This window comes from Acipenser ruthenus, chromosome 6 (assembly GCF_902713425.1).
Source record: "Acipenser ruthenus chromosome 6, fAciRut3.2 maternal haplotype, whole genome shotgun sequence".
Taxonomy (NCBI): Eukaryota; Metazoa; Chordata; class Actinopteri; order Acipenseriformes; family Acipenseridae; genus Acipenser; species Acipenser ruthenus.
In genome coordinates, this window is record NC_081194.1 from 77,234,444 (window position 1) to 77,258,983 (window position 24,540).

Below are 24,540 nucleotides of genomic sequence, written 5' to 3' on the forward strand. Positions count from 1 at the left end.
TCCAATCTTATTGAATCCAATTTTATAAACGAAGTATATGATTCTAGTTTCAATTAAACCACTCGAATGCAATTTTGGATTTAGCACAATAGAAGTGGAATGGGGTATAAAAAACACGGTCACATTATTACAATACATAAATAAAAATAAAAACCTTTGCACATTAAGCAATCAATCAAATTAAAATGTGTTGTCTATACACATTTGCACTCTGTTTTATTAAATTAGTTAATTCAAGAAAGAACTAGCTGGGGCTGGTTGATGTTTCCAGATTTGTAACAATCTGCAAGCTCCATTGTTCGCTCGCATTCGAAGCCTCGCCCCATTTGTGTGTGTGAGCTTCTTGATTGGCTGGGGATGGGTGCGGGGGCCGTCATCGCTTGGAAAGCCCATTCATCTGTGCATTTGGGCGTTGGACTCTGCATCTTATTAGCAACAAGGGAGATTTCTCCATTTTCCACCCTGGCTACAGCAACAAACCTGGGATTTTTATTACTTCTCTCAACTTGACAGGCGTTTCTTTTGGTGAGAAATACCTATTTTGTGCTTTTTGTCAAGACTTTGAGATTACTTGCAGAGTAAACTTTTCAGAGAAGATCTTTCTACATATCTTGTATATAAGTAAGGCGCCAAAGTCTTTGTTCTCTTTTTGGATCGGTTCCGTGTCTTTGTTGGATAGAAAGCATGGGAGCGCAATTCTCCAAGACCGCTGCAAAAGGCGAAACCGCTGCTGAAATACCGGGAGAAGCCGCTGCTGCCTCCCCTTCAAAGACAAATGGACAGGTAAACCAAATTTAAATTATAAGCAGGATGATTTTAATGTATATTTAATTGAAGTAATTTTCGCAATGGTGCGCACTGAACGTTTTTGCTGGGAACCTTCTCCAAATCCATTCGGTGCGTCGTGAAAATGCCACAAGGATCAAACAAAGCTGTGTACCTCTTTGTAAAGCGAATCTAAATACTGGGATTTTTGTCATTATTATTATTTTTTTATATAGGTAATGGCAGTTGGTAGTGTTTGATAATGTAGAGATAAGCCTTAAATAATCTATCCACCCCTGTTTGCAATGTATAGTATTTTTGTGAACCTGCATGTAGTTTTTTTTGTTATTTTAATTTTGTATTTGAATGCATTCTGCGATACACGTGTATTGTGTGCACCATAATGTTGAATGTCTATCTAAATCCTATTTTTTCATGATACACGATAGAGTTGTGTGTGTGTGTGGCGTGGTCTCTAATGAGCGCCTCTCCAAATAGCGCTTTGTCTGAAATGATGCTGGAGCCAACAAAGGCATGTAGCTTTGGATGCCAATCTCGGCATTATCCATGCAAAGACTCTACGAATCATTAGAACAAGTAACAATAACATTATTGGTCAACTTTTTAATCGTAAACCGGATCGAAGCTGGTTTCTCACGGTTTTCACCAACTCATTTTTTGAGGCTTCTCCCGTTGTAGTAAAATCAGGAGGGTTATTGTAATTAGAATTTTTTTAAATTGCTGTGGTAAATTTTATAGATTGGTGTGTGGAATTTAAATTGGTAGTTATCGGTGTGAGTGTCATGCTTGGATACATTTCAAAATATCTTGGAGAATGGGACTGTATACTTCTGTAGCATGCATTTTAGAAAATGCCAAATGGTTGCTGAAATTGCACTGCTCGTTTGCAACAGAGGTTTGCTAGTCTTGCTACCACGCCTTTTTGTTCCTGATCGGCAACATTGTTACAATGGTGCATCTAGGCACAATGTAGTGACACGTGTATTGTATTTAAAGGGTTAATATTTTAAAACGCTTCAAAAAGTTGTTTTATGGTGTGTACGTATATAGTGTTCAATGTGCACGTTCTGATGCTTTTAATGAGCAGCCGATTTGATTTGGCTCTGTCGTTGGTGGCTCTCGTCAGAGCAGTATATACTGCTCTTGCTCTCGTTGTGTACCATCGCCCCCAGTGGAGAAATGAATCCATAACATGTGTTTGCATTTCATGGTTCCCTCAATCATTTCTGCTGCCTGGAATAGGGAAGGGTTTGTTTTTTCCCCATGGCTGAATGGATATATTGGTTACAGATTTATCTGTTTTATTGTTGGATAATGCTACACGCCCATACCTGTTCTAAATTGTGGGTGATCCATTTTATTTTGAGGGATGGCGGTTGAGCTAATCCCCTGTTATAGCCTGACACAATTTTTCTGCAGGAGGGGGTTGTATAAAGTGTGTTTTTTTTTTCTTTTTTAAATTGACTGTGTAGTGAAAATGATGGCTATTTAGAGAAACGCATGCCTTATTTGGAATAGTGGTCTGGTGCTGCCCCTTGTGATTCATAAAGGTTTTGCATTTTGCAGAACAGTGCTGCTTGACCTAAAGGATACATCCTTAAATGTGATTTTGGGAGGGGGGGGGATTTAGATTAAAAAAATGTAATTTCCATTTTTTCTTTTGTTTAGGAGAACGGCCATGTGAAAGTAAATGGTGACGCCTCTGCAGCAGAAGCTGGGAAGGAGGAAGAGGCTCATGCAAATGGAAGTGCCCCAGCTGAGGGCAGTCCCAAAGAGGAAGCAGGAAAAACTGAGGTGGCTGCTGCTGCCGACAAGGAAAGCACAGAGGGAGACAAGGAGAATGCAGAGGCAGCCTCTCCCGCTGAAGGAGAGGGTTCTTCCAAGGCAGAGGATGGGGCCACACCCTCGACCAGCAGCGAAACCCCCAAAAAGAAAAAGAAGCGCTTCTCCTTCAAGAAGTCCTTTAAACTCAGCGGCTTCTCCTTCAAGAAGAACAAGAAAGAGACCGGAGAGGGGGCTGAGAATGAAGGGGCAACTGGCTCCACAGAGGAGGCAAAGGACGAGGCAGCTGTGGCACCAGAGGCCACCAGCGTAGAGGAAAGCAAGCCTGCCCAGGAGGAGGCTGCACCTGCTGCCCCTTCCACCAGCACAGAGGAGACAAAGGAGGAGGCTAGCTCTTCACAAGAGGCCAAATCTGAAGAGATCGTGTCAGCAAAGCCTGCAGTGGAGGAGACCCAGGCAGCGGCTGCCCCTGCAACTGAAGAGCCCAAACCTGCAGAGGAGAAGCCTGCACCAGCAGCAGAGGAGAAGCCAGCAGAGGCAGCTGCTACCCCTGAAGCAAAGTCCACTGAGCAGGAAGCACCGAAAGCAGAAGAGCCTGCCCCCACACCCACCACACAAGAAGCTCCTTCTGAGGCACCAGCTGCAGCTGCAGAGTAGGGCTTGAACCCCCACAGAAAAAGAGGGGGGAAAAAAAGATAATCCCAAACTTTTCTTCCCTGTTTGTTTGTTTTGGAGTGGTGCCAGGTACTGGTTTTGGAGAACTTTTCTACAACCAGGGATATTTTTAAAGGTGGTGTTTTTTTTTTGTTTTTTTTTGTTTTTTCCCCCACAAATCCCATGTCATTTCGATATTGCCATTCCAACTGGCAGAGAAGTCCACGGCTTAAAAATAAAATTTGCAACACTTTTTTTTTTTTTTTTTTTTTTGCATCAGTATTAATGTGCTTTTTTTTCCCAAAATGTAAACTTGTCAATATATGGACATGCCTGTGGTATGAAGGAGATGATTGGTTGTTTATGGGGTATCAAACTTAAAATGAAGTGATTGGGATCCACAATTAAGTGGTACTGTGGCTGTGCCTAAATGTGCCGCAGATGTTAATTTAGTCTTTAAGAAATGAAGAAAGTCTGTGAGAAGTCTACCATAAGGTTTACAACACTAAGTCATTTTCTACTGCAAGGAGAAAAAAATAAGTAAAATCAGTTCCCAGATGAAATAGTTTTTAGCAAGTCCTAGGATCTTTTCTCTCTCTCTCTCTCTCTCTCTCTCATATTAGCTGTACCGGTTGGTGATTTAAGTAGAAATACAAGTTGTATAGGCTTTATTGTTTATTGCTGGCTTTATGATCTTTAATAAAGTGTAATTATGTATTACCAGCAGGGTGTTTTTAACTGTGATTATTGTATAAATGAAATCTTGATATCAAGAAGCACATGAAGTTTGCAGCTCTTTTTCCACCTTGCTTATTTTTGTAAAATAACAAACAAGTCATCCTGGAAGACCTTTAAAAAACCATTTTAAACTCAAAGCTGTGATAAGTGGAATGGTTCCTGTTTATATACTGTGGTATGTTTTTGATTACAGTAGACGATGCTTTTTTTTTCTGACGATTAAGGGAAAATCTCTGATGCAGTTTGTGCAGCATCTTGTCTATCATTTCTTTTTCTTTGTAAATACTGGAGAAGCTTTGACCAATTTGACTTAGAAATGGAATGTAAGTTTGCTTACAAAAAATTGCTATTAAACTCCTCTGCTAAAGGTGTTCTGAATTTCTGTGAGCACATGAAAAGCGAAAAATAAATGTGAATAAAATTTGACAATGACAAGCTTGGTCTCCATTCTTGTTGAATTAATTGAATGTACATGACTTGAGCTAGAACATGACCTAGCTACTTGAAATATTCTGTTCCAGAACTAGTTAAATGTAACAATTACATCAACATACAGTAAGGGGTGGTGGAGATGGATAAAGGGTTCTGGTCATGTAGGATTACATTCATAGAAAGTTAGCTTTAGCACCTTCATCTTTAGTTAAAAACCTTACATGATGTATTTAAATATTGTTATCATCCTTCATAACACATACAGCTTGAAGTGGTCTGGGCTAAATCCCAGATACCAATGAATTCTCTAAAGTACAGTTTCCGTCTAGCAGCAGACATGGTTACTAAGGTAGGAATTGATGTTCAAGGACAGAACCCACTTCCCAGGTTGTAAACGTTTCCTTTTATCCTCGGAGAACAAGCTTGGGTCGATCTATACCTATGCAATGCCCCTTATTGAGTGTGGGAGTGTCCTGCCATCTGCAACAAAACTTGATCACGAATGATACTCTGCAACTGACAATATGTAATCTATAAATAACAACCATTCTGCTGTACAGTAGTTTTACATTATATATAGGCTTATTAGTTTGAATACATTGAAAGACTTCTACATTGAATATCTATCATTCAATGATTTACAATAAGTTTCTTTTAATATTTTCATTATGTAAGCTTACACATAATAAACCTCAACCATGTCTAGTTGAGGTATTTAAGAGAAATATATTGAATAATTCATTTTATATTGCAATTTTAATATGTAATTCAAACAATCCTAAATAAACAAAACTATTGCATAGTAGGGAGTACAATACCCATTCTGAATTTTCTGTAAATCAATTAATAAAAAAAAAACATATCCTTAAAAAAGCATAAGTAATTTAAAAAACACCGGTTGCTTTTTTTTCTTTTTTTTACTTAAAATCAAATTGCTTTATTACATCATTACTTGACTCTAATGCCTCCCTTATCAGAGACTTGTGATCTTATGGCTAATACGGTACCTGGTTCAGCATGTGGTCATTTCTCTGGATTTTAGAGAATGACACTTCACAATGACTGATAATGTACAGATACTGGGGGCACTTTTTGATCATATTTAATGTTAATTTAATGCATAATCGTAAATTAAACAAGATTTACCTGAGTCGATGTTTGGTCGGGATTCTGCTGAGTCATCTATTCACCGAGGGATCACATGAGATTGCGTTGAGCATGTGCAGCTTCAGTCTTTAACACCATTGTGGACAACAAATTTAAACAATCCTTTATGAAAACAACATTATTAATTAGAGTACATACCCATAACTTAATAAAAGGGTGATATGAGGGAGGGCAGAATCCCGATCAAACATCGACTCAGGTAAACCTCGTTTAATCTATGATTCTGCGTCATCATCTCACTGAGGGATCCCATGAGATTTTAAAGACAATTTTGGTGTACACAATGGATAATAAACCAAAACTAAATAAATAAACTTTATTTAAAGTCCAATAAAATATAATTATTTCATATTTATTCCCACAGCTCTAGTGCTGTGTGCTTTAAACAAAGAAGTATCTATCCCAGCCTTTCCCATTACCTGCCTAATCCATCTGCTTACTGTACTGCTACTTACAGAATGAAATGGTTTTACGCAACTAAATAATAACTTAGACTCGTCACGTCTAAGATCTGCTGTTCTGGTGATGTAATCGTCTAATGTCTTTATAACACAAATGTTACTATCTTCTTTGAATGTCTCAAGTTCAATAAAGAAACTCTTAAGTGAAGGAATACTCTGTTTTAACCTCCCTAACTGAAAAACAACTTTATCCTGAAACCTAGTCATCATATTCAAATCTAACATTTGTAAAGACTGCACTCTTTGTGCACTAGTGCCAGTAACATAACCAAGTTTAAAATTAATTATTTTACTGACAGTCTACTATTATCTAGATTTCATAAGTATGTCAAAACAATGCTTACATCCCAAATGTAAGCATATCTAGATATTGTTGGTCTTTTTTGAGAAACACCTTTCTTAAACCTGACAATTAAAGGACGTTCCCCTATTGTATTATTCCCCTGTACTAATATAACAGATGAAAGAGCAGCTCTAGCTGTGTTAATTGAACTGTAACCTAGTCCAGATTCAAATAAATTAGTCAAAAATGGTAAAACATGCCCTAGAGATGCATGAATGGGATCAATACTCCATTGACAGCAGAACACTGTCCATCTCTTAAAATAAACTTTGTACTGCTTTTTTGTGGGCTCTCTCCATGCATCCAAAATGATTGATTGCGCTCTTTCTGGAACTCTTTGCACTTGGAGAGCTCTCCGGACAAGCGACAGACCATTAAAGTTATTTTGTGTCTCAAAGGATGTAAAGCCTGTGAATGGGGGAATGTCAATAGGCTCCTTGATCTGGGAAGGAGTCTGGGATAGTCTGTTATCATGGCCATCAGTCTGGAATACCGTGGCTGTGTTGGCCACATCAGAACTATCATTATTCCCTCTGCTTTGTCCAGTTGATTTTTCTGAATGCAATTGCAGATCGTACTGAAAGGAGGGAATGCATAAAAATACATCTGTGTCCATGACATTGAAAATGCATCGATATGGGATGCTTCTGGATCTGGTTTCCATGAGACAAATCTCTTTAATTGTGCATTTAATCTAGAGGCAAAAATGTCAATACGTGGAGTATCCCAAACCTTAGTGATTTTTTAAAATATATGCCAATCTGGCATCCATTCTGTACTGTCATTGAATACTCTAGATTTTCTATCTGCTACAGTGTTTAATACACCAGCTAAGTGTGTGGCAGATAACCAAATGTCCTTATTTAAACTCCACATCCAAATGTTTTGTGCAATAGAATTATTGCATAGATTTTATTCCACCCATGTTATTAATATAAATAAGTGCTGTTACATTATCCAGCTGTAGTTGAATGAGAGTGTTTGATAAATCATGACATAAAGCTTTCAGAGCAAATAATGCTGCTATCATCTCCAATTCATTTATATGTCTCTTAGATTCTGCATCAGTACACCTGCCCCCTGCAGTTTTTCCCTTAAGCACTGCTCCCCAACTTGCTGTGGAAGTATCTGATCTTAAAACATACTCTGCATTAAAATGATACATTCTTTTGTGTGCTGTAAGAATGTTGTCAATCCGCCAAGTAAGACCAAGTTTCACGTCCTCTGTAATGTTCATGTAAGCCTCACAATTCCCATTGTTAAGTTTCAGTTCTTGAATTTTTCCCATTTCAAGCGATCTGTAATAAAAGTGACCGTACTCTACACCCTGAAAACTGGACACTAAATATCCTATAACTTGTGCTGTCGCATGAATTGTGGCTTTCTGCTTACACCTAAACTCTATACAAAAAACTAATTTAGTAGGGTGAACAATAAATCCCATATTCTGGAATGTCTGTACTGTAGTCTTGACATTTTCTCTACAAATTGCTTTAGTTTTACCTAGAATTAATGTGTCATCAATATAGGACACTATATCAATTCCATGCCTTCTAAGAGTAGCTAAAACTGGTTTTAGCAATTTTGTAAACAGTCTGGGAGCACATGACAGTCCATCGGGCATGCAAGTAAATTGGAACAGTATACCTTCCCATTTAAATCTGAGGTGTTTTCTATGCTCAGCTGCCATAGGCACAGAGTAATAGGCATCTTTGAGATCCACTGAAGCCATATAACAATCTTGTGATATTAATTTTGTAGCAGATAAAACAGATTCCATTTTGAAATGATAATCCACTAATTTATTGAATTCTTTTAAATTTAGTATAAGTCTATAAGACCCATCCTTTTTTGGTCTTATAAAAACATTAGAAATCACTGCAATCGACAGCACTGCTCTGCTACTTAAATTACACCTTTGGACAACATGTTAATAATTTTTTTTTCATTTTTGTGAAAAACAATTGTTTTCCTAGGTAGAGTGGGGAAAGGTTTATTCCCTGCAATAAACTCAATATGACAATGAGAAGCAATGTCTAATACATGCTTGTCTGATGTAAGTTTTTCCCATTCACTAACAAATTTACATAATCTACCTCCTTCAAATTCATCAGGAAATACTTCAGTCAAATCAGTTTGTGTAAGTCTTACTTTTTCACTCTCTTGGGTGTCCTCCTGTTTGTGCCCTAATGCCTGAGACTTTTCACTTCCCCTTTCTTCTTTTGAAAGGATTTTGTGTTGTTGTGGCTCATCCAACCTAAAAAAAGAATGGACGTTGACGGTCCATATCCTCTGCCTCTGCCACAAACTTTCCACGGCTGGAATCCTCTACCGGATCCTCTGAAGCCTCTGTATCCTCTGCCGCTAGTATTACCCGACATGATCTTGGCTGCAACTTTGTTTGCCTTTTCTATGTCTTTTAGACATATTACCACCAAACAAAACATTATTGATGGGCACAGACGAAGAAAGTAAAGCATTCTCACTTGCGACAGTTCAGCTCAAAATTAGCATATCCCGTTATTGACACGGCATCAACTCCCAATCTGATAATGTTATCTAGGCTCTCTCTGAAAGTGTCCTGCTTACTTTCTCTCCTATTTAACATTTTGTCAATCATTTGCAGTGTAGCCGTTTTCACTAAAGCCGACTGGCAGCACTGAAATGTTATGTCCAGTGACCGTGTTTGTGGTTGTAATCTCTGCCAAATTAAATCATCAACTCTTGTAGTTACTAGCCTCACAATTGTTAGGTCTGCATACTGCATCTATTCTTTCCTTAATTTTATCTTCAACCGTTTTTTCTGTTTTAAAAAACAATTTATTTACCATATTTGCCAACTGTGAGTTAACTGGTTCTAAGAGATTTTCTATTGTTTCTATTTTCTCAGCTATGTCTGAAAGCAAACTATCCTGTGTCTGCACTTTTGGTGTTACATCACTCTGGATGTAGTCTACGGCTTCATTAATTAGTTCAGGTGTGCTAACCTGTGGCCCCCTTTTTCTAGACCCTTCTCCAGACAAAGACTGTTCAACATCTTCGTCAGAACCGTGCTCAACTGTTTCCCAATATTCCTGGCTACGCCAGGATTGTTCCACGAACTGCTGTAATTGTCAAAAAATTGTCTTTCATTGACTTTTGCAAAGCCAAAAATTGACTCCGTTATCATTTTCCCAAACTGTGCAAGTTCACTGGCAGTACTTGTATCGCCTCTATCTTGCGAAGAATCACGCAGTTTTTTATTTTTTCTCTTAGTGTCGGTTTCGTTTTCCACACCACTAAACACCATGTTGTGTTTTCTTTTCTGCTTTCAGCATTTTACATTGCGTCTGGGTGGAGTTGGGATCAAATTGTCCTAAGAACAGTTGATACGGGGTGGGGCTGGGGTGCATCATTTTTCACACACCCAGTTAATAGCTGGTTGGACCCCCTCTAGCAGGAATGATGCACACTTATGATAACCTTGCCCATGTCTTCCTGGGGGCTGCGGTTCCACTCTTCCTACAGGAACAAGACTGGCTCACAGGCATCTACCCAGGGTGTCCCAGATGTGCTCTATAGGATTTAGGTTGGGGGGACATGAAAGGTCGAGGTAAACGATTGATTTGGTGCTGCTGGAGGAAATCAGTCTGATGAAAGTAATCCTGTAAAGTTCAGGATTACTTTCAAAATTATTCTGCTTGCCTACAAGGCCCTTCATCATACAGGCCCACAGTATCTCTCCAACCTGCTGACCCGCTATGTACCTGCACACAAGCTGTCGTCAGACTCAGACTTGCTTGTTATACCCAAGCAAAAGTGCACCACACTCGGAGAGCACTCTTTTAGCTCCATGGCCCTGACTCTGGAACTCTTTCCCAGCCTTAGTGCGTGTAGCTCCCACAATCGCTCGCTTCAAATCAACTCTCAAGACCCACTTGTTCTCTGTTGCTTTCAATGCTTTTCAGGCCTGATATCTGTTATTAGCTGTTGTCTAAATTGCTACTTCAGGTTTTTCACTCCATCTTATTTGTATGATTCTGTGTGACACACACACATCCACAATGTTTAGAATTCACATCCTAGCCTTTTATTTAATGTATTTGTATTGCATTGTTTTTATTTATTTAATATTTTTTCTTTTTCTTTTTACTATGCCCTGTATTTCACTCTATTTAATGTATTATGCATTGTTCCTCACTATCTTGTAAAGCGTTTTGTAATGGTGGTCCACTATGAAAGGCACTATATAAAATAAATATTGATTGACTGATGGTGATTTGTCATCGGTAGTGGAATGTAGGGGCATCATCCATAAAAAAACATGGCTGTGTAGATGATTTCTGATTGTCGGGGTTGATACATTGTAGCCAGCATCTTGACGGAGTTAATTTGCATGTACTTTGCCCTCAATCTGCTGACCATAGACTGCACAATGCCCAATGTCTGGGCAACAACAGCTTGCCTAGTGCCCATTCCCAACATGATGACTGTCACGTTCTGTAATGATTCACTAAACACATAGCTTAGAACACAAACTTGCTTACTGACTTGCACACATATACTACCATTCTTATACTGCCATGTGTCTCCATAGACTTCTATATAAGGCACTGTGGCAATGTGCCCCGCCCCTGTGTGCATTTCTGTGTTGTATGTTGTGTGTGTTAATGTTGGTGTATTGTAGTTGGTACACCGGATATAATGTGGGTAATGAGCACGAGTATTTAAAATGTTAATTGTATTTAGACACGGTGATTGCACTTCACTTCACATGCATTTAAAGTATTTAATATGTGAGCACGAGGTTGCACATAATTAATTCACATGCTGGGATTCAAGTGAATAATTAATTAGTAATTGAATCCCGGCACAACAGTATATATAGATGCACGTTTTACTCACTCGGGGTTGTGTGTTGGTGAGTGGAGAATGGGTGTGGAGAGGAGGTATTCAGAAAGAAATAACAATTGCTCTTGCGCGCTGGAAGCTCCAGCGCGGTACTTGTTGGTCTGTTCGTCCACTTTGTTTGTTTGTCTATTTAATTTGGCCAACGCGCCGTTTTGTTTGTTCAGTCTGTGTTTTCTGTTTTGTACAACCTTTTTATTTTGCAATAAACCAGTGCAAGCAAGCGCCTTCATCATTTCACCGTCCTGTGTGTGTTTCCTTTCCTGGGTCTGACGTAATCACTCAGCCAGCCGTGTGACAAGCACCCAGCACCCTTTAGGGTAGTCCCACCCTGGTCCTGGAGAGCCCCAGCCCTTGGGCAATTCTAAATAAAAAAAAATAATAATGTGTAAAAAATAATGTGATATCTTAACAATTGTAAGTCGCCCTGAATAAGGGCATCAGCTAAGAAATAAATAATAATTTATAAAACTGAAATGATAGCAATACATTTTTAACTTTTCAACAGCAATCGGTTTATTATCAGATGAGCAAAAGCAACTGAACAATGTAGATAAATAAGGTAGGTAAAAAAAAAAACATTTTACAGAAGCGCACAGCACAAGAATTTATTTTTCTTTTTTCCGACAAAAGGGTTTTCCATTACCTTGAGTCTAAGGCTGTTCACAATCAACACAGATAATGCGCTTTTCTACGCCGTCTTTCTGCACAGGGCACCGCTGTCTGAAGTTTTATTTTTATTGCACTTTCCAACCTGGCATTGGCGTCTCTTGCGGCTCTCAGCGGGGTTGCCAGCTTCAGCTGTGGGTACATGCTTGGCAGTCTCCCCCTGTTCCAAATGCTTCTTGCGAAGTTGCTGTGCTAACGGTAAAATATAGTCTCTCCTTGGTAAATTCTTCTCCATGCATTCTTTGTAAAGTACCCAGGAGTTGATGGCTGCTAGGTCCAATACATTGTAAAACACCTGAACAGACCACCGTCGGGAGCCAGCTTTCATGGAATACTTCTGTGCCATCTGATCCAAAGCATGTAATATATCTCCTTTATTTCTTCACTCCCGTGTTTCATGCTTTGTGAGAATATTTAATACATACGGACAGAAAGGTACACGAACGCACAGCCCCATATGTGTTACACGACTGGAGAAAATTACATTTAAAACCAAAAACTGCCAAAAAGACTGCCGCAGGGCTTCTAGTGTTAAATTCTAGTGTTGATGATATTTTTATTCAAATGTTCATCATGCTCCTCCTTAGATTTGACAAAGACCAAGATGTCGTCCATAAATACCATGGCTCCTTTCACCTCACTTAGCAGCTCTGTCATTCTCCTTTGAAATATCTGTGGGGCACTGGTAATCCCAAAGGGTAGTCGACAGAAACAGAACCTGCCAAACGGTGTGGTCCTGCGACTGGGAAAGAAATCATCTGAGGTTCGTATAACATATTTCTACCTTAGCACTGCTTCATTAAGCCTTTTTAAGTCCACACAAATTGTGACTTGCCCATTCTTCTTTGTGACAGGCACCATCGGAGAACACCAAGCTGTCGGTACAGAGACACACTCCTTTTTTAATATTATTTTTACTGGTTCACAACTTAAAAGTCCAATTTCTCCAAATACCCCACAATTTATGTCTCCTAGCCTCTGTATTAAGCCAATTATAGTAGCAACACTGCAACCGAGTAGATTATCAACTTGATTGTGCTTCACAATACAAATTCTGAATTTAAAAGACTCATCCTTTTCTCTAGTGTGTGCTTCAAACTGCCCTATGTATTTTAGCACTTCTCTTGGGCTGGTTAGCACAATGTTTACCTTTTCAGTTTTGACATGGGATTCATGCGATTGAATATAGCTTCTGAAATAACTGTAGTATCAGCCCGTGTCTATCTTAAAGTTAACTGTTGCTATATGTTTTTTTAACTCGCCACGCAGGTTCTTCATTATCATTGCATGTAATCAATCCCAGGAAGAAAGCATTGGTCTTTTCAGTTGTTATTTCTTGAATTCCTTTTGTGAGACAAACAACTGCAACATGTCCTATTTCTCTCCCTTTGCTGGACACGTTTCATCTCGTGCACCACTTCCGATACAGTTTTGCTTTGGTTTACGTTGGCCGTGACGCTGCGCTGTTCGATTTCTGAACCGGCCAGGGCCTCCCCACTCTAAATGGGTTCCGAGTTACTTCATCTAGGACTCGCTAATGAGCTGCTGTTTTTTTTTTTTTTTTAATAAGCTGTAAGTGTCGCACTATCTCTAGTGCAGTTTCCAATGTCAAATCGTTTTTTAGTTGTAATTTTTGTGATCGCCTTATCCAGAATTCCATTATCGAGGGGCTCCTTCTTGGCATATCAAATGTGCCCTATAGCTTGGAGATCGCCAGTTTGAATCCAGGCTATGTCACTGCCAACCGTGGCTGGGAGTTCCCAGAGGGTGGTGCACAATTGGCCAAGCACTGCCCGGGTGGGGAGGGTTCAGGTAGGTCAGCTGAAGAATCCTTGGGTCACCGCACACCAGCAACCCCTGTGGCTGGCCGGGAGCCTGTATGCAATTCAGCTTAATGTTTTGTGACCAGTGTATGTGCAGGTTTACTCTGAACACTTTGGAAGTCATGTGGAACATCAGATGGAAAGTGACACAGGACTGACTATCGAGCATTGCAATTACGAGAATGAGAGATTAATACCATGAACTAAAAATGTAGGGGTTTCTGAACAAAAATATGAACTAAAACAATTTAGTAGTTGTAAATAATTTAAGATGTAAATCAGGTTAGCTGTTTCACATTATCTGTTAAGCAAACTTGAAATGCAAAACTTGAAATTCAATGTGAAAATATATTTTGTATGAGACTACACCAAATGTAAGGGTTACAGTTCGATCTATTTATTGTTATACAGCACCATCTTGTGGGAGTTTTACAAATTACGATGTTGGTGCCTTAAGGAGGGAACTTTAAACAGAAATAATATTCATAAGGCAATGATGCACAGTGAGTTTTAATCAAATGCTTAACATTTAATATTTCTAAAAGCTTTTTATAAAGTCTCGTGCCCAGAAAGCACCAGCAATTAAAGGCAGATATACTATTGTACTATACAAGTGTATCAAATTACAGACTGTAAACAAGCCTCCACATTAAAATATGCTTAATTTTCAGATTCATGTTGTTAAATAATCCCATCTTCAGAGCAAAAAAATGACATACCAAAGCACTGAAAAGACTGCTGGTTGAAACCTGTGTCACTGAATGTATTGTTTTAGTACTGATAAATCTTACAGGGAAAAAAGAAATGTGTGGCAAATTAGATTAATTTTATTAATCATGTGCAACCATGTAAAGCTACTCCACTTACTGTGTTACAAAAGCTTCGCACAGCTGATCAATGAATACAAGCAAGTGGACTAGTTTGTACTGTAGGTTTTATTGAAATGCAAAAAAAAAAAAACTTAAATTTTACAGATTTAGTATGCATACATTATCATCTTGTCTGGTAAACACCTAAATACAAACATGTATAAAAAAGGTAAGAAAAAAATGCACACTTGTAAAACACGAGACATTTCCCCTTACAACTGCAGATGTTTAATGTATTAAAGAACTTAATTTGATCCTACAAACCACGATGCAATAGAAAATTTTATCCTGCTTCAAAAGAAAACCCAGTTTCTTTCTAAACACACCCCTACATCTAAACAAACTGTTAAAATAAATACTTAAAGTTGTATTTAAAAAAAAAAAGTCCATTCTATTGCAAATAAGTCTTCAGCTCTTCATTATTTCCATAGCTTACTTGCAATAACAGTTAATGGTCTCAAGGATTACTGGGCTGCTCGGTCTTAATGCTGTTGGTGAAGAGAATGAAAATTGGTTATGTTGAGTATATAAACCAAACAATGTGCTGTGTCTGAGACCTTCATGCAAAAAGTGCATTTTGTGAAGACAAAAAGCCTGCCTCATGCAAAGTTTCAGTTAAAGGCAGGGGCAATTTAAAAACATCAAGACAACACTATTTGTGAAACATGGGAGTTTCCATCTAGTAAAGATCCTTCCAGTTAATGGTTTTGATCTTTATCTATGCTTTAAAAACTCTGTACTTTAATCAACATTTGGTCCAAGTCTGTATTACACACAATTAAAAAGAATTAGACAAAAAAAACAAAAACAAACATGCTCTTTCCTATATAATATTTTAGGATACACCTCCACCCCGGTTACACAAACATTTCATAGCTGTCATTGTTTCAGAAACAAAAAGTACACCTACAGTTACAGAAGTGAACGTATGAAACACCTACCTTTTGTCATCTGTCTTTTCTGAGCCGCTGTCTTTAGATTTGTCTTCTTCTTTCACTTCTGTATTAAAAACAAAAACACAGGAGTCAAATTAAACTTGTTTTAAGACTCAATTTGCAGACAGTGCTACGGTCAGTAGAAAACAAGAAAATAAATACATTTTTTTTATGTACATGAGATACATATATATAAGTGTGCAGTATTCGGCTCAACCAAAACACTCTTCATTCCAATCTGAATGCATTTGCTGTGCAATAAACGGAATACAAACCGGCTTTCTTATCCTCTGTTTCCTTCTTGTCTTCGTCTACTCGAGCCCTTTTTGCACTTTTCTTGTGATTTGCAACATTTCTCCTTCCACCTTCTCCTTCATCTTCGGAGTCAGAAAACTCTTCATCACAGGCTATCCTTTTATCAGATGCTCGGACTAAAAACAGACAAAAGGGTTACAGTAACGTTAATTAAGGAATTTAGTCCCCTTATTTAACCAGGGGAAAAATTCACATTGAATTACTGAGCATTGGGTTTCAGTCCCGTGCACATATATGAAACTAAGAATCTTAAAGGTTAAGCCTTTTGAAGTGGGTTTAAAACACTCATGATGTGAATATTTATGTAGCCTAGCCAACAAGACGCGCATTAGAAGAGCTGGATGCTAGAAATTACTTGAAATGCGTTTGTCTGGGTCTTCCTCATCTTCTTCGCCACTGTCATCTGCAATGGCGTCCTCTGGAATAGCCTGCATCTGAACTCCTGGGGCATGGGGGAGCATACGCAGGTTCTCAAACAAGCGCTGCCTGCAGAGGAAAGTGCAAGCACAGCAACACCATGACTAGCTAGTTACATCATATTCTGATATGTACTACATGATCAAATTAATAAACAAACAAGAATTAAGACTAAACTAAATCTATAAACTTTTTTTGTCCATCCATAACTTCAAAAATCTTACCGATTTCCCCCTCTTAATTAAACTAGATATTAGGTCAATGACTAATTTTAAGGAAAACACAAAATAATCCTTACTTGATCTTGTCCAAATACTCTTGGGTGTTCTGGTTTGTCATGTTGGAAGGACTGATGTGCAACTTAAAATCTGGTCCGAAGTATTCAAAATAATCATTGTAGGGAAGCTCTGAAAAGTAGGAAAAGCAATCAGATTTGAATGGTACCCCAGCTGAAGTCATGTCACTGTCTTTTCTAATTGGCTGTACATGAACAGGGTTCTCCCCAGGAATACTGTACAGCTGGGTGGCAGTGCATTATAGCCGAGAGCACTTAACACAAAAATAAAAAGAAACGCCACCTTAAATATATAATAAGACAAAGAATTACAGTAATAATCCATCCTAATTCATACCCAGGCAGCCCGCCCATCTGAAAAGTCCTGTGGAGAACCCTGATGAAGAGCCATATCCACAACAAACAATGACATTTTTAGAGAACAATTCACAATTCAAAAGAGGTTTGCATACACATTTAAGTAGTAGACATAACACCACAGAAATGACACAAGCACAAACTTTCTCCCCTTCTCTCCTCCACAGATGAGAAGTGTGTATTAGAACAGGGGATTGGTTAAAGGCAGGTTGTGGGATGCAGCGACTGGTTAAAACACCGCCCCAGAGAAACGGTACGACGAGGTAGCCCCTAGTGTACAACCTCAATATTGTGACAAAATGGCGTAACACTAGAAAAGTGCATATTAAAAAACACAGCCTAGGTGAAGATACGCACCAACTGATCGGACGAACACGACAGCGTGTCCACGAAAAACATACCAAACTCATAACGCTCTCCAAGCCAACATACCATTAGGAATTTCTGAATCTAGTGCAACAGCGGTCTCGTATGTCCAACACCGAGCAACATTTCGAATTGTGTAGCCCCCTCCTCCCAACATCAGCAGGGGCAGGTTGAAAGTCTTCATATACTCGACACATTTAGCATGACCTGGAAATGCATCAAGCAGTAACATTACACACAACAACTATACAGTGTTAGAATAAAAAAAGAAAGTTTGACAGTAAACACTGTTTATTATTTCATAATAACAGGCAGTATTAATTGATCTAACTCAGCATTGCTCCAATGTTGCCACCAGGGGGATTGTGTGTCCACAGCAGGGCTTGCATCCTGATTTACTATCAGTTCTTAAGGGCTAGCCCTAATGTCTACAGTCACCCTGACTTCTGGCCAACTGTCGCCTCCTATTGGCAAGGTTTTGCTATTAAGAACACAATTACCTTCTCTTCGACAGTGCTCAGACTGCAGTGGCAGCAGATACTCTGTGGGAAGGATATTGACACTACCTTTTTTTTTAGTGAATAAAAACCAACACTGACTTGCATCAAATCCTTGATGACAAGCAGGGTTCTTGTCATGTGTTATGTGAAACTGACTTTGCTATTCCAATCCTTCCACACGCTCAGTCTTTGGTCAGGAAGGCCGATATTAAATGTACTGTTAAATTCTGTATAAATGGTCCTATAACTATAACCTTTGGTCCTGTTGGTGTGTAATACGAATGCGGTCTGCTGCTTATGTATTTATTTCTTAAACCTCTCCTTTGTATTGGAATCCGCATATGCGCGCACACACACACACAGTGGCTCACCTTTAATGGTGAGATTGAAGCATCCAAGCCTATCTCCAGACAGCGAATCTGCTCCACACTGCAGCACCACAGCACTAGGCTGAAACATTTCCATAACTTTTGACAATACCTACACAGAGAAGGAAACAAAACAAAAAAAAAGTGTAGAAAGAAATATTGCAAAAAGCTATTTTATGCTCTGGAAATTAAACTGATACTTACAGGTTTAAAAATCAGTTCATAGGATTCGTCGTCTATACCATCCCTCAGTGGATAGTTGACAGCATAGTATTTGCCTTTCCCTGCACCAATATCCTGTGAAGTAAACAATGAAAGATTAACCACCCATCTGCCCATTTATTTTGGCAATTTCCATGTTAAAAATTAGCTTTTTTTTGCAAATTTTTCATTCTTAGCCCTCAAACAAGCAATTTGGACAGTTTCCAAAACAATTCTTGCTATATATTTTTAAAATATACACTTATTGTGACTGATAAACGGAAATGCAGTATTTCAATAGAAATTTAATAACAATGTTTACAATTGTAGTATTACAATATAGATCACAACATAACATTTTTTTCCCCCTAATGGCAGCATTATAGAAGTATAAATAACTTTTTTTTTTTACAATGGCAGCATTATAATAACATTATAATACTTGGGAGACATATCACTTTTTAGAAATTATTTTTTATGCGATAGATTTCAAAGCAGACGCACTTCAAACCCTCATCAATGCTAACGTCTTCATCTAGCACATATACATCAGAAAACTTCAGTCGCAAATTTTCAATCACGTCATATACAGTATCTTCCCCAGTTTCAGGTACAGGTGTATAGCGCTGTTCTATGAATAAATAACTAGGTCGTTTTGACCAGTACCAAACCTGACAAGGCTTCCTTACAATCTGTAACACCAACAAATAAATAAAGAAATCTCCTCGTTTTATTCTCTGTAGATACACAGGCATCCGTTTTTCACTCTCAGCTGCGTATATACAGATGACCTGGTCGGTCAAGCACATTTCTCAGGGACTGCTGCCATCTACCAGTAAAAAAATAATACTGCATACGCTTTTACAATACAGTTCTTAATTTTTCATTGAAGCACGTTAAAAAGACATATTAACCTTTGCAGATGCACATATAAAAGCACCTGCACTCTATTCTCACGGGACTGACAAATTTGAACTTTGATGCACTCCATGTGAATCGTGGGATAAGCAGCTGGGTGGTTAAGACATTTTTTAAAGATAAAAGCTGCAAAAGGCTAAGAATTTGATGTGAATTAAGCTACTGTATTTACAAGTTTATAATAGAGTTGTATTCCTCTTAAATGAAAGGGTTTAAAAAAACTAGAAAAGGAGGCATAAGGAAATGGCATCTCTGGTTGAACAGTTTGTAAACATGACAAAATGGATGTGTGAAAAAGCATGTGATCTGGATCATTGATACATATGGTCAAAAGTTAACATCTGTAAAGGAAGTTTGACAGAATAATAGAATGCAGCTGTGTTCCACCTGTGTAAAAGACAGCACGTGGTCTGTATCTCCGACATGGCCAGAGATTAAAACTTACTCAAGCATGAAGCCAGTATCTAAAAGGCACTGGGTCTTCATTCAGAAATCAGTCAAGGACCACAATATGTCAGGCATACATGTTCACAGGTCAATGTAAAGGGAACCATTCCGTTTTGCCAGAAGAGATTCCATAACAATGACAACATGAAATCAGCTTCTCAAACAGCGTACAAGATATGAGCAACTGAAATAGCAGTGCCGTTGGATTTACAAAACTATCAGCTCCCCGCACAGGAATGCTTAACTCAGTGACCAACTGTCTTCTGAAACAAGCATGCAGAACAAAGAATAAATCTCTTTAAGTGGACTAGCCAACATACAAGAAAGTCACTGAATTCTTAAGTCAAGAAAAGGACAGGTACATTGGGACACTGGCAATCAGAACACATTGAACAAGTGCCAACCTGAGCTGACAAATAGTGTGAGCGATTAAATAAATCTCACTTACCCGCAGGTCACCAGTGCCAGGGAAGTATTCGCCATATTTATGGAACGAAACTGTCATGACACGGTCTGTTGTATAGAATGCTTCTTCAACACCATCCCCGTGATGAATGTCGATATCAATGTACAACACTCTCTGATGATATCTGAAAGAACATCAAACAAGTTAGTTATATACCAACTAGACCAACATCATAAACACACTGGCTTTAGTTACAGATGAGTTGTACAAAGGCAGAAAACTACAAGCATTTATTTATTTTTACAATTGGCCAAAACAATACAGTATTTACTTTATTTTTTGGTGGGTTAATCAAACAATTATTTCTAGATTATTTCTACCTACGATCTGTAATTTACTCCTGTTTTTTTTTTTTTAATCTATCCATGTTAATGTCACAACTTCAAATTGGTCCTTTGAAAGCACTTACTTTAGTAGCTCGAGGATGGCAAGGACAATATCGTTCACATAGCAAAAACCTGAAGCCTCAGACTTCTTAGCATGGTGAAGTCCTCCAGCCCAGTTGACAGCAATATCAGTCTGCTGCCTGTTCAATTTCACTGCTCCGGCTTAAGAGTTACAAGATATTATTAATAGTAGTAGTAGTAGTAGTAGTATTACACTATACTTTCATGTACTCGCTTGTATCACACAAGAACAAATATATAAATGCAACTGTTTAGACACTTACCAGCAGAGCCACCTGTGGACAACTGGCAAAACTCAAACAATCCGTCAAACACAGGACAGTCTTCACCAACGTTAACTATAAAAGGACACATTATAGAACTGTTTAGGGTGCTGCAGAAACAGTTGCACTTCAAAGGGACAAAGCGTACATATTTGACAACTATGTTCACAGTGAGTTATGAAGGTTGATATTTGTGGACAATTTACAAAAACGTCTGACTCAGAGCTAACTAGTAAAGTAGCGATGGGACTGCAGTGTAACCAGCATTCTAATTCCAGACGCTGAGTGCGGAGTTACTGGCAGTATCACTAAGAATCCCTACTTTTCTTGAACATGGTTAAACTAGGCAGGTTGTTGTACGTGAAGTGACAGCAAGTAAAAAGTGAAACTGAAGTTTCAAAACGCACAATATTTCTTTATCTGCAACTGAATTCATTCTGTCCAGCTTAGGGCTGAATTTACTGTTGTAGACCCATAAAATGTGCATTGATCAGTTTCCATCTGTACTGTTCAATTGGTACTAGCATGTGTAAATCACGCCAGAGGTCCAACAGTTAAGAGGATATTGTATCTTACAGAATCGGATATGGTTCTACTGTATACTGCAGAAACTACCGAAGCCATAAATGCTTGCACACATGAACAGCATTTTTTTTTTTTTTTAAATCACTATAACATCAAATTATATTTCAATAATGCTTACATCTTTGCATCTGTTTGCTGTATTCAGACATATTTTCTGATCTTATAGATCTGAGGAATTTTATGTAATCATCACTGTGGTACTTTGTCATTTCTTCTGCTGTAGCTTTGTGTGGTCTCTAGAAAAAACAAATGCAACAAATGTTTAAAATGTTTTTGTTTTTTTTAATCCTTGAATAAAGATAAAGAATAAATGTTCAAACAAACAGTATGCATTAATTATATTGCAAGAACAAAACATACGTATATTTCCATTTTTCTGTAAAGGCCATAGTTTAACAGGAGGTTGTGAGTCATGCGTATTCTGTGAGGTTTCATTGGGTGACCCTGTCCATAGTAGTAGTTTCCAATGTCACCTAAAAATAAAACATTGCAAGTTAACACAGTAGCTGCTGCGAGAATCCTCCATGAAGCAGTGTTTCACAACAGTACATATTAGAGGCAACTCCTATTTACATACCCAGCTGAACTGCAATTCCAGCAGGCTAGAAATCTTGTAGACCTATCATCTAACTTTACAAAGAATTTGTCTTTAATCAAAACTCACCCTTTTAAAACAACTCAATAACTTCTTAAAGACATATGTGCAGAGACAGGGTAGCCCAACTTTCTGCACCATTAAGCCCCTAGCATATTAGTACAGGATAATGCTTTGCTAAAAGAAGGATTTATAAAAAAAACTAGACACTGGTGTATGTGAATAAAAGCAAAGCATACGTGTGACCTACAGCGCTAGTGTTTATGTATCAGGAATCCATATAAAAATCTAGTCTAAATGTAATGAAAGAGCTAGAAAAGAAACAAATCAAAAATACAATTATCAGAGGAGGGTTGCCTGTGCATCAAAATGTTGCAAACAAGTTCATGAATTTATGCTACACTAGATGCCCCCCCAGAAAAAAACAAAAATGTATGAAAACCTTTAGAATTGCACCCAATATCTCTAGAAAATAGAGGGTGCATGTTCCTGTGTTTCTAACTGTAAACAATTATGCTTGTGAAATGATCAATATCTACTGAATATATTGAGACAATCCATGCAAAATGCACTGAAATCCATACACTACTAAGCACATCATGTTAAGTCATATTATAGTAGATTCTTGTTAATTACATAGACTGCCTAAAAAAAGCATATGCAATTAACAGTAACATATACAGTGCATTACAAGTGCAATTAATTGTATACAATTGTGAAGCACATTTCTTATGAAAATGTATTTATGTGTTCCTTATAATTGCATATTCTGGTTAAATGCATAAAACAAGCATAGGGGTTATGCAACACGAACCTACCACATGCACATTTTCATAAGAAATGTGCATTACTTTTTTTTTTTCAACAGATATGCAATTATGTATGCAACTAATTGGATACACTACTTGTATAATTGTTAAACCTCTAAACGAACCTAATATATTGGCACGACGTGGCTAAAATGAGTCATTGGCACAAAACAAGCTAGAAAAATACTGACACGTTGTTAAATGTTTTTTTTTTCTTTATATATTTTTTTCTTATTTACTGACTGGTACAACTCTGCCATTACAACTAAATTAACTTGCTCTGCAAGTACTGGGGACCCTCCCTCAACGCCTATGCAGCGCACAGATGTGGGCCTAGGGGCCTAATACCTGCTGCACGTGAAGTGCTCTTATAAAAACAAACCCCAAAAATGCTCCAAAATGAAATACGTACCTTTAAAATAAAAACCTCTGCACATTTACCTCTCGATTGCCTTTAGCATAAACCTCTCATCTGGCAACACTGGCGTTACACCCGGTTGAAAACCAAATGAGTGGCCGCACGAAACGTTTTTTGATGGAGACGAGCATGCGCAGTTAAGAAATTTATAAAATTTGGATTTTTCCCACTGAAGGCCTTGGCGGCAATTAATGTTTTAAGAACACAGTGCAACTTTTCAAGACGCCTTGAAACAACCCTTCAAAAGTCTCACATATAACATAATTACAATTATTTCGGTTCAGCAGCCTAGTGCGATTCATAAAAATAAAACAAAAACAGTCTAAAAGTTGTACGTGCAAAGGCCATTGGCAGTATTCTGCAGCAGTACGACTACTCAGACAACAACAGCACGCAAAATTACCCTCTGTCAGAAACAGTATTTATTACTTATGTAAAACAGATAACTAATGATCACAACGCAGTTCGTTTTAGAAAAAAACACCTTTCTAACAGCGTCCTCCCTCTTCCTCTTCCTCATCCTCACGAACATTAGTGCATCAGTAAAACCAAATTAGCAATGTTGTTAACACTCAAAGTGGAAAAACTACTGCTCGTTATTAATTTTGTTTTTATTTTACTTACCATCGTAGTAGTAGCAGACTTTCTTCTTAGTGCCTCCCTGATGCGTGTACGCCATTACTGTTTTGTTTTTGTTTTTTGTGTTGTCCGATTCCGGGACACACACAAACACCAGCTGAAACAGGCAGCGCGAGAACAAGAAAGAAGAAAGGAACTGGGGCGTGGGGCGGCGCAACTGCGACAATAGGGGGATCCAACTCACGATCACAAAACTAAACTATAGTTGTAGAAATATTTATAGATTTTTTTATTTGTGTTTTTAGCTATTATAAGACACTTAATTGTTTTTCTTTAATTAAATAAATTGCGACGAATTACAAAATTATGTCTGGTCATTCGCTAGTTAAGTGAATGGTAGAACCGGCTGCCTGGGAGTTGCTTTGGACCGCCACTGAAGACACAGGGTGAGTTCACGGAGATCATTCTGTGCAGATTCTGTGCAGAATCTGACCAATTTAGCCAATGATCTTCTAAGAATGATCACTGTGAACGCACCCATTGGCTAAATTGGTCAGATTCTGCACAGAATGGTCTCCGTGAACGCACCCATTTATTAAAAAAGCGACACAGCAGCTGAGCATGGCCGGATGTAATATTGAAAATTGATACTTTTGAGTTACATATAATAAGATTGTTCGTTTATATA

The 24,540-nt window shown here is 38.2% G+C and overlaps 2 protein-coding genes across 2 annotated transcripts; one reads left to right on the forward strand and one right to left on the reverse strand.

The window, feature by feature from the left end:
• Window positions 1–392: 392 nt before the first annotated feature.
• Window positions 393–4,395, forward strand: LOC117410653 (myristoylated alanine-rich C-kinase substrate-like). The gene is made up of 2 exons (XM_034017364.3): window positions 393–783; window positions 2,455–4,395. Exons 1-2 carry the CDS (start codon window positions 685–687, stop codon window positions 3,223–3,225), a joined length of 870 nt encoding a protein of 289 aa, XP_033873255.3. The 5' UTR covers window positions 393–684; the 3' UTR covers window positions 3,226–4,395.
• A 10,264-nt stretch (window positions 4,396–14,659) lies between these two features.
• Window positions 14,660–24,144, reverse strand: LOC117411603 (histone deacetylase 2). The gene is made up of 14 exons (XM_034019272.3): window positions 23,898–24,144; window positions 21,812–21,924; window positions 21,570–21,687; window positions 20,867–20,941; window positions 20,606–20,744; window positions 20,179–20,320; window positions 18,369–18,461; window positions 18,168–18,276; window positions 17,363–17,503; window positions 16,577–16,685; window positions 16,217–16,347; window positions 15,822–15,977; window positions 15,553–15,610; window positions 14,660–15,099 (listed from the first exon to the last, which is right to left on the reverse strand). Exons 1-14 carry the CDS (start codon window positions 23,950–23,952, stop codon window positions 15,069–15,071), a joined length of 1,470 nt encoding a protein of 489 aa, XP_033875163.1. The 5' UTR covers window positions 23,953–24,144; the 3' UTR covers window positions 14,660–15,068.
• Between the last annotated feature and the right edge of the window lie 396 nt (window positions 24,145–24,540).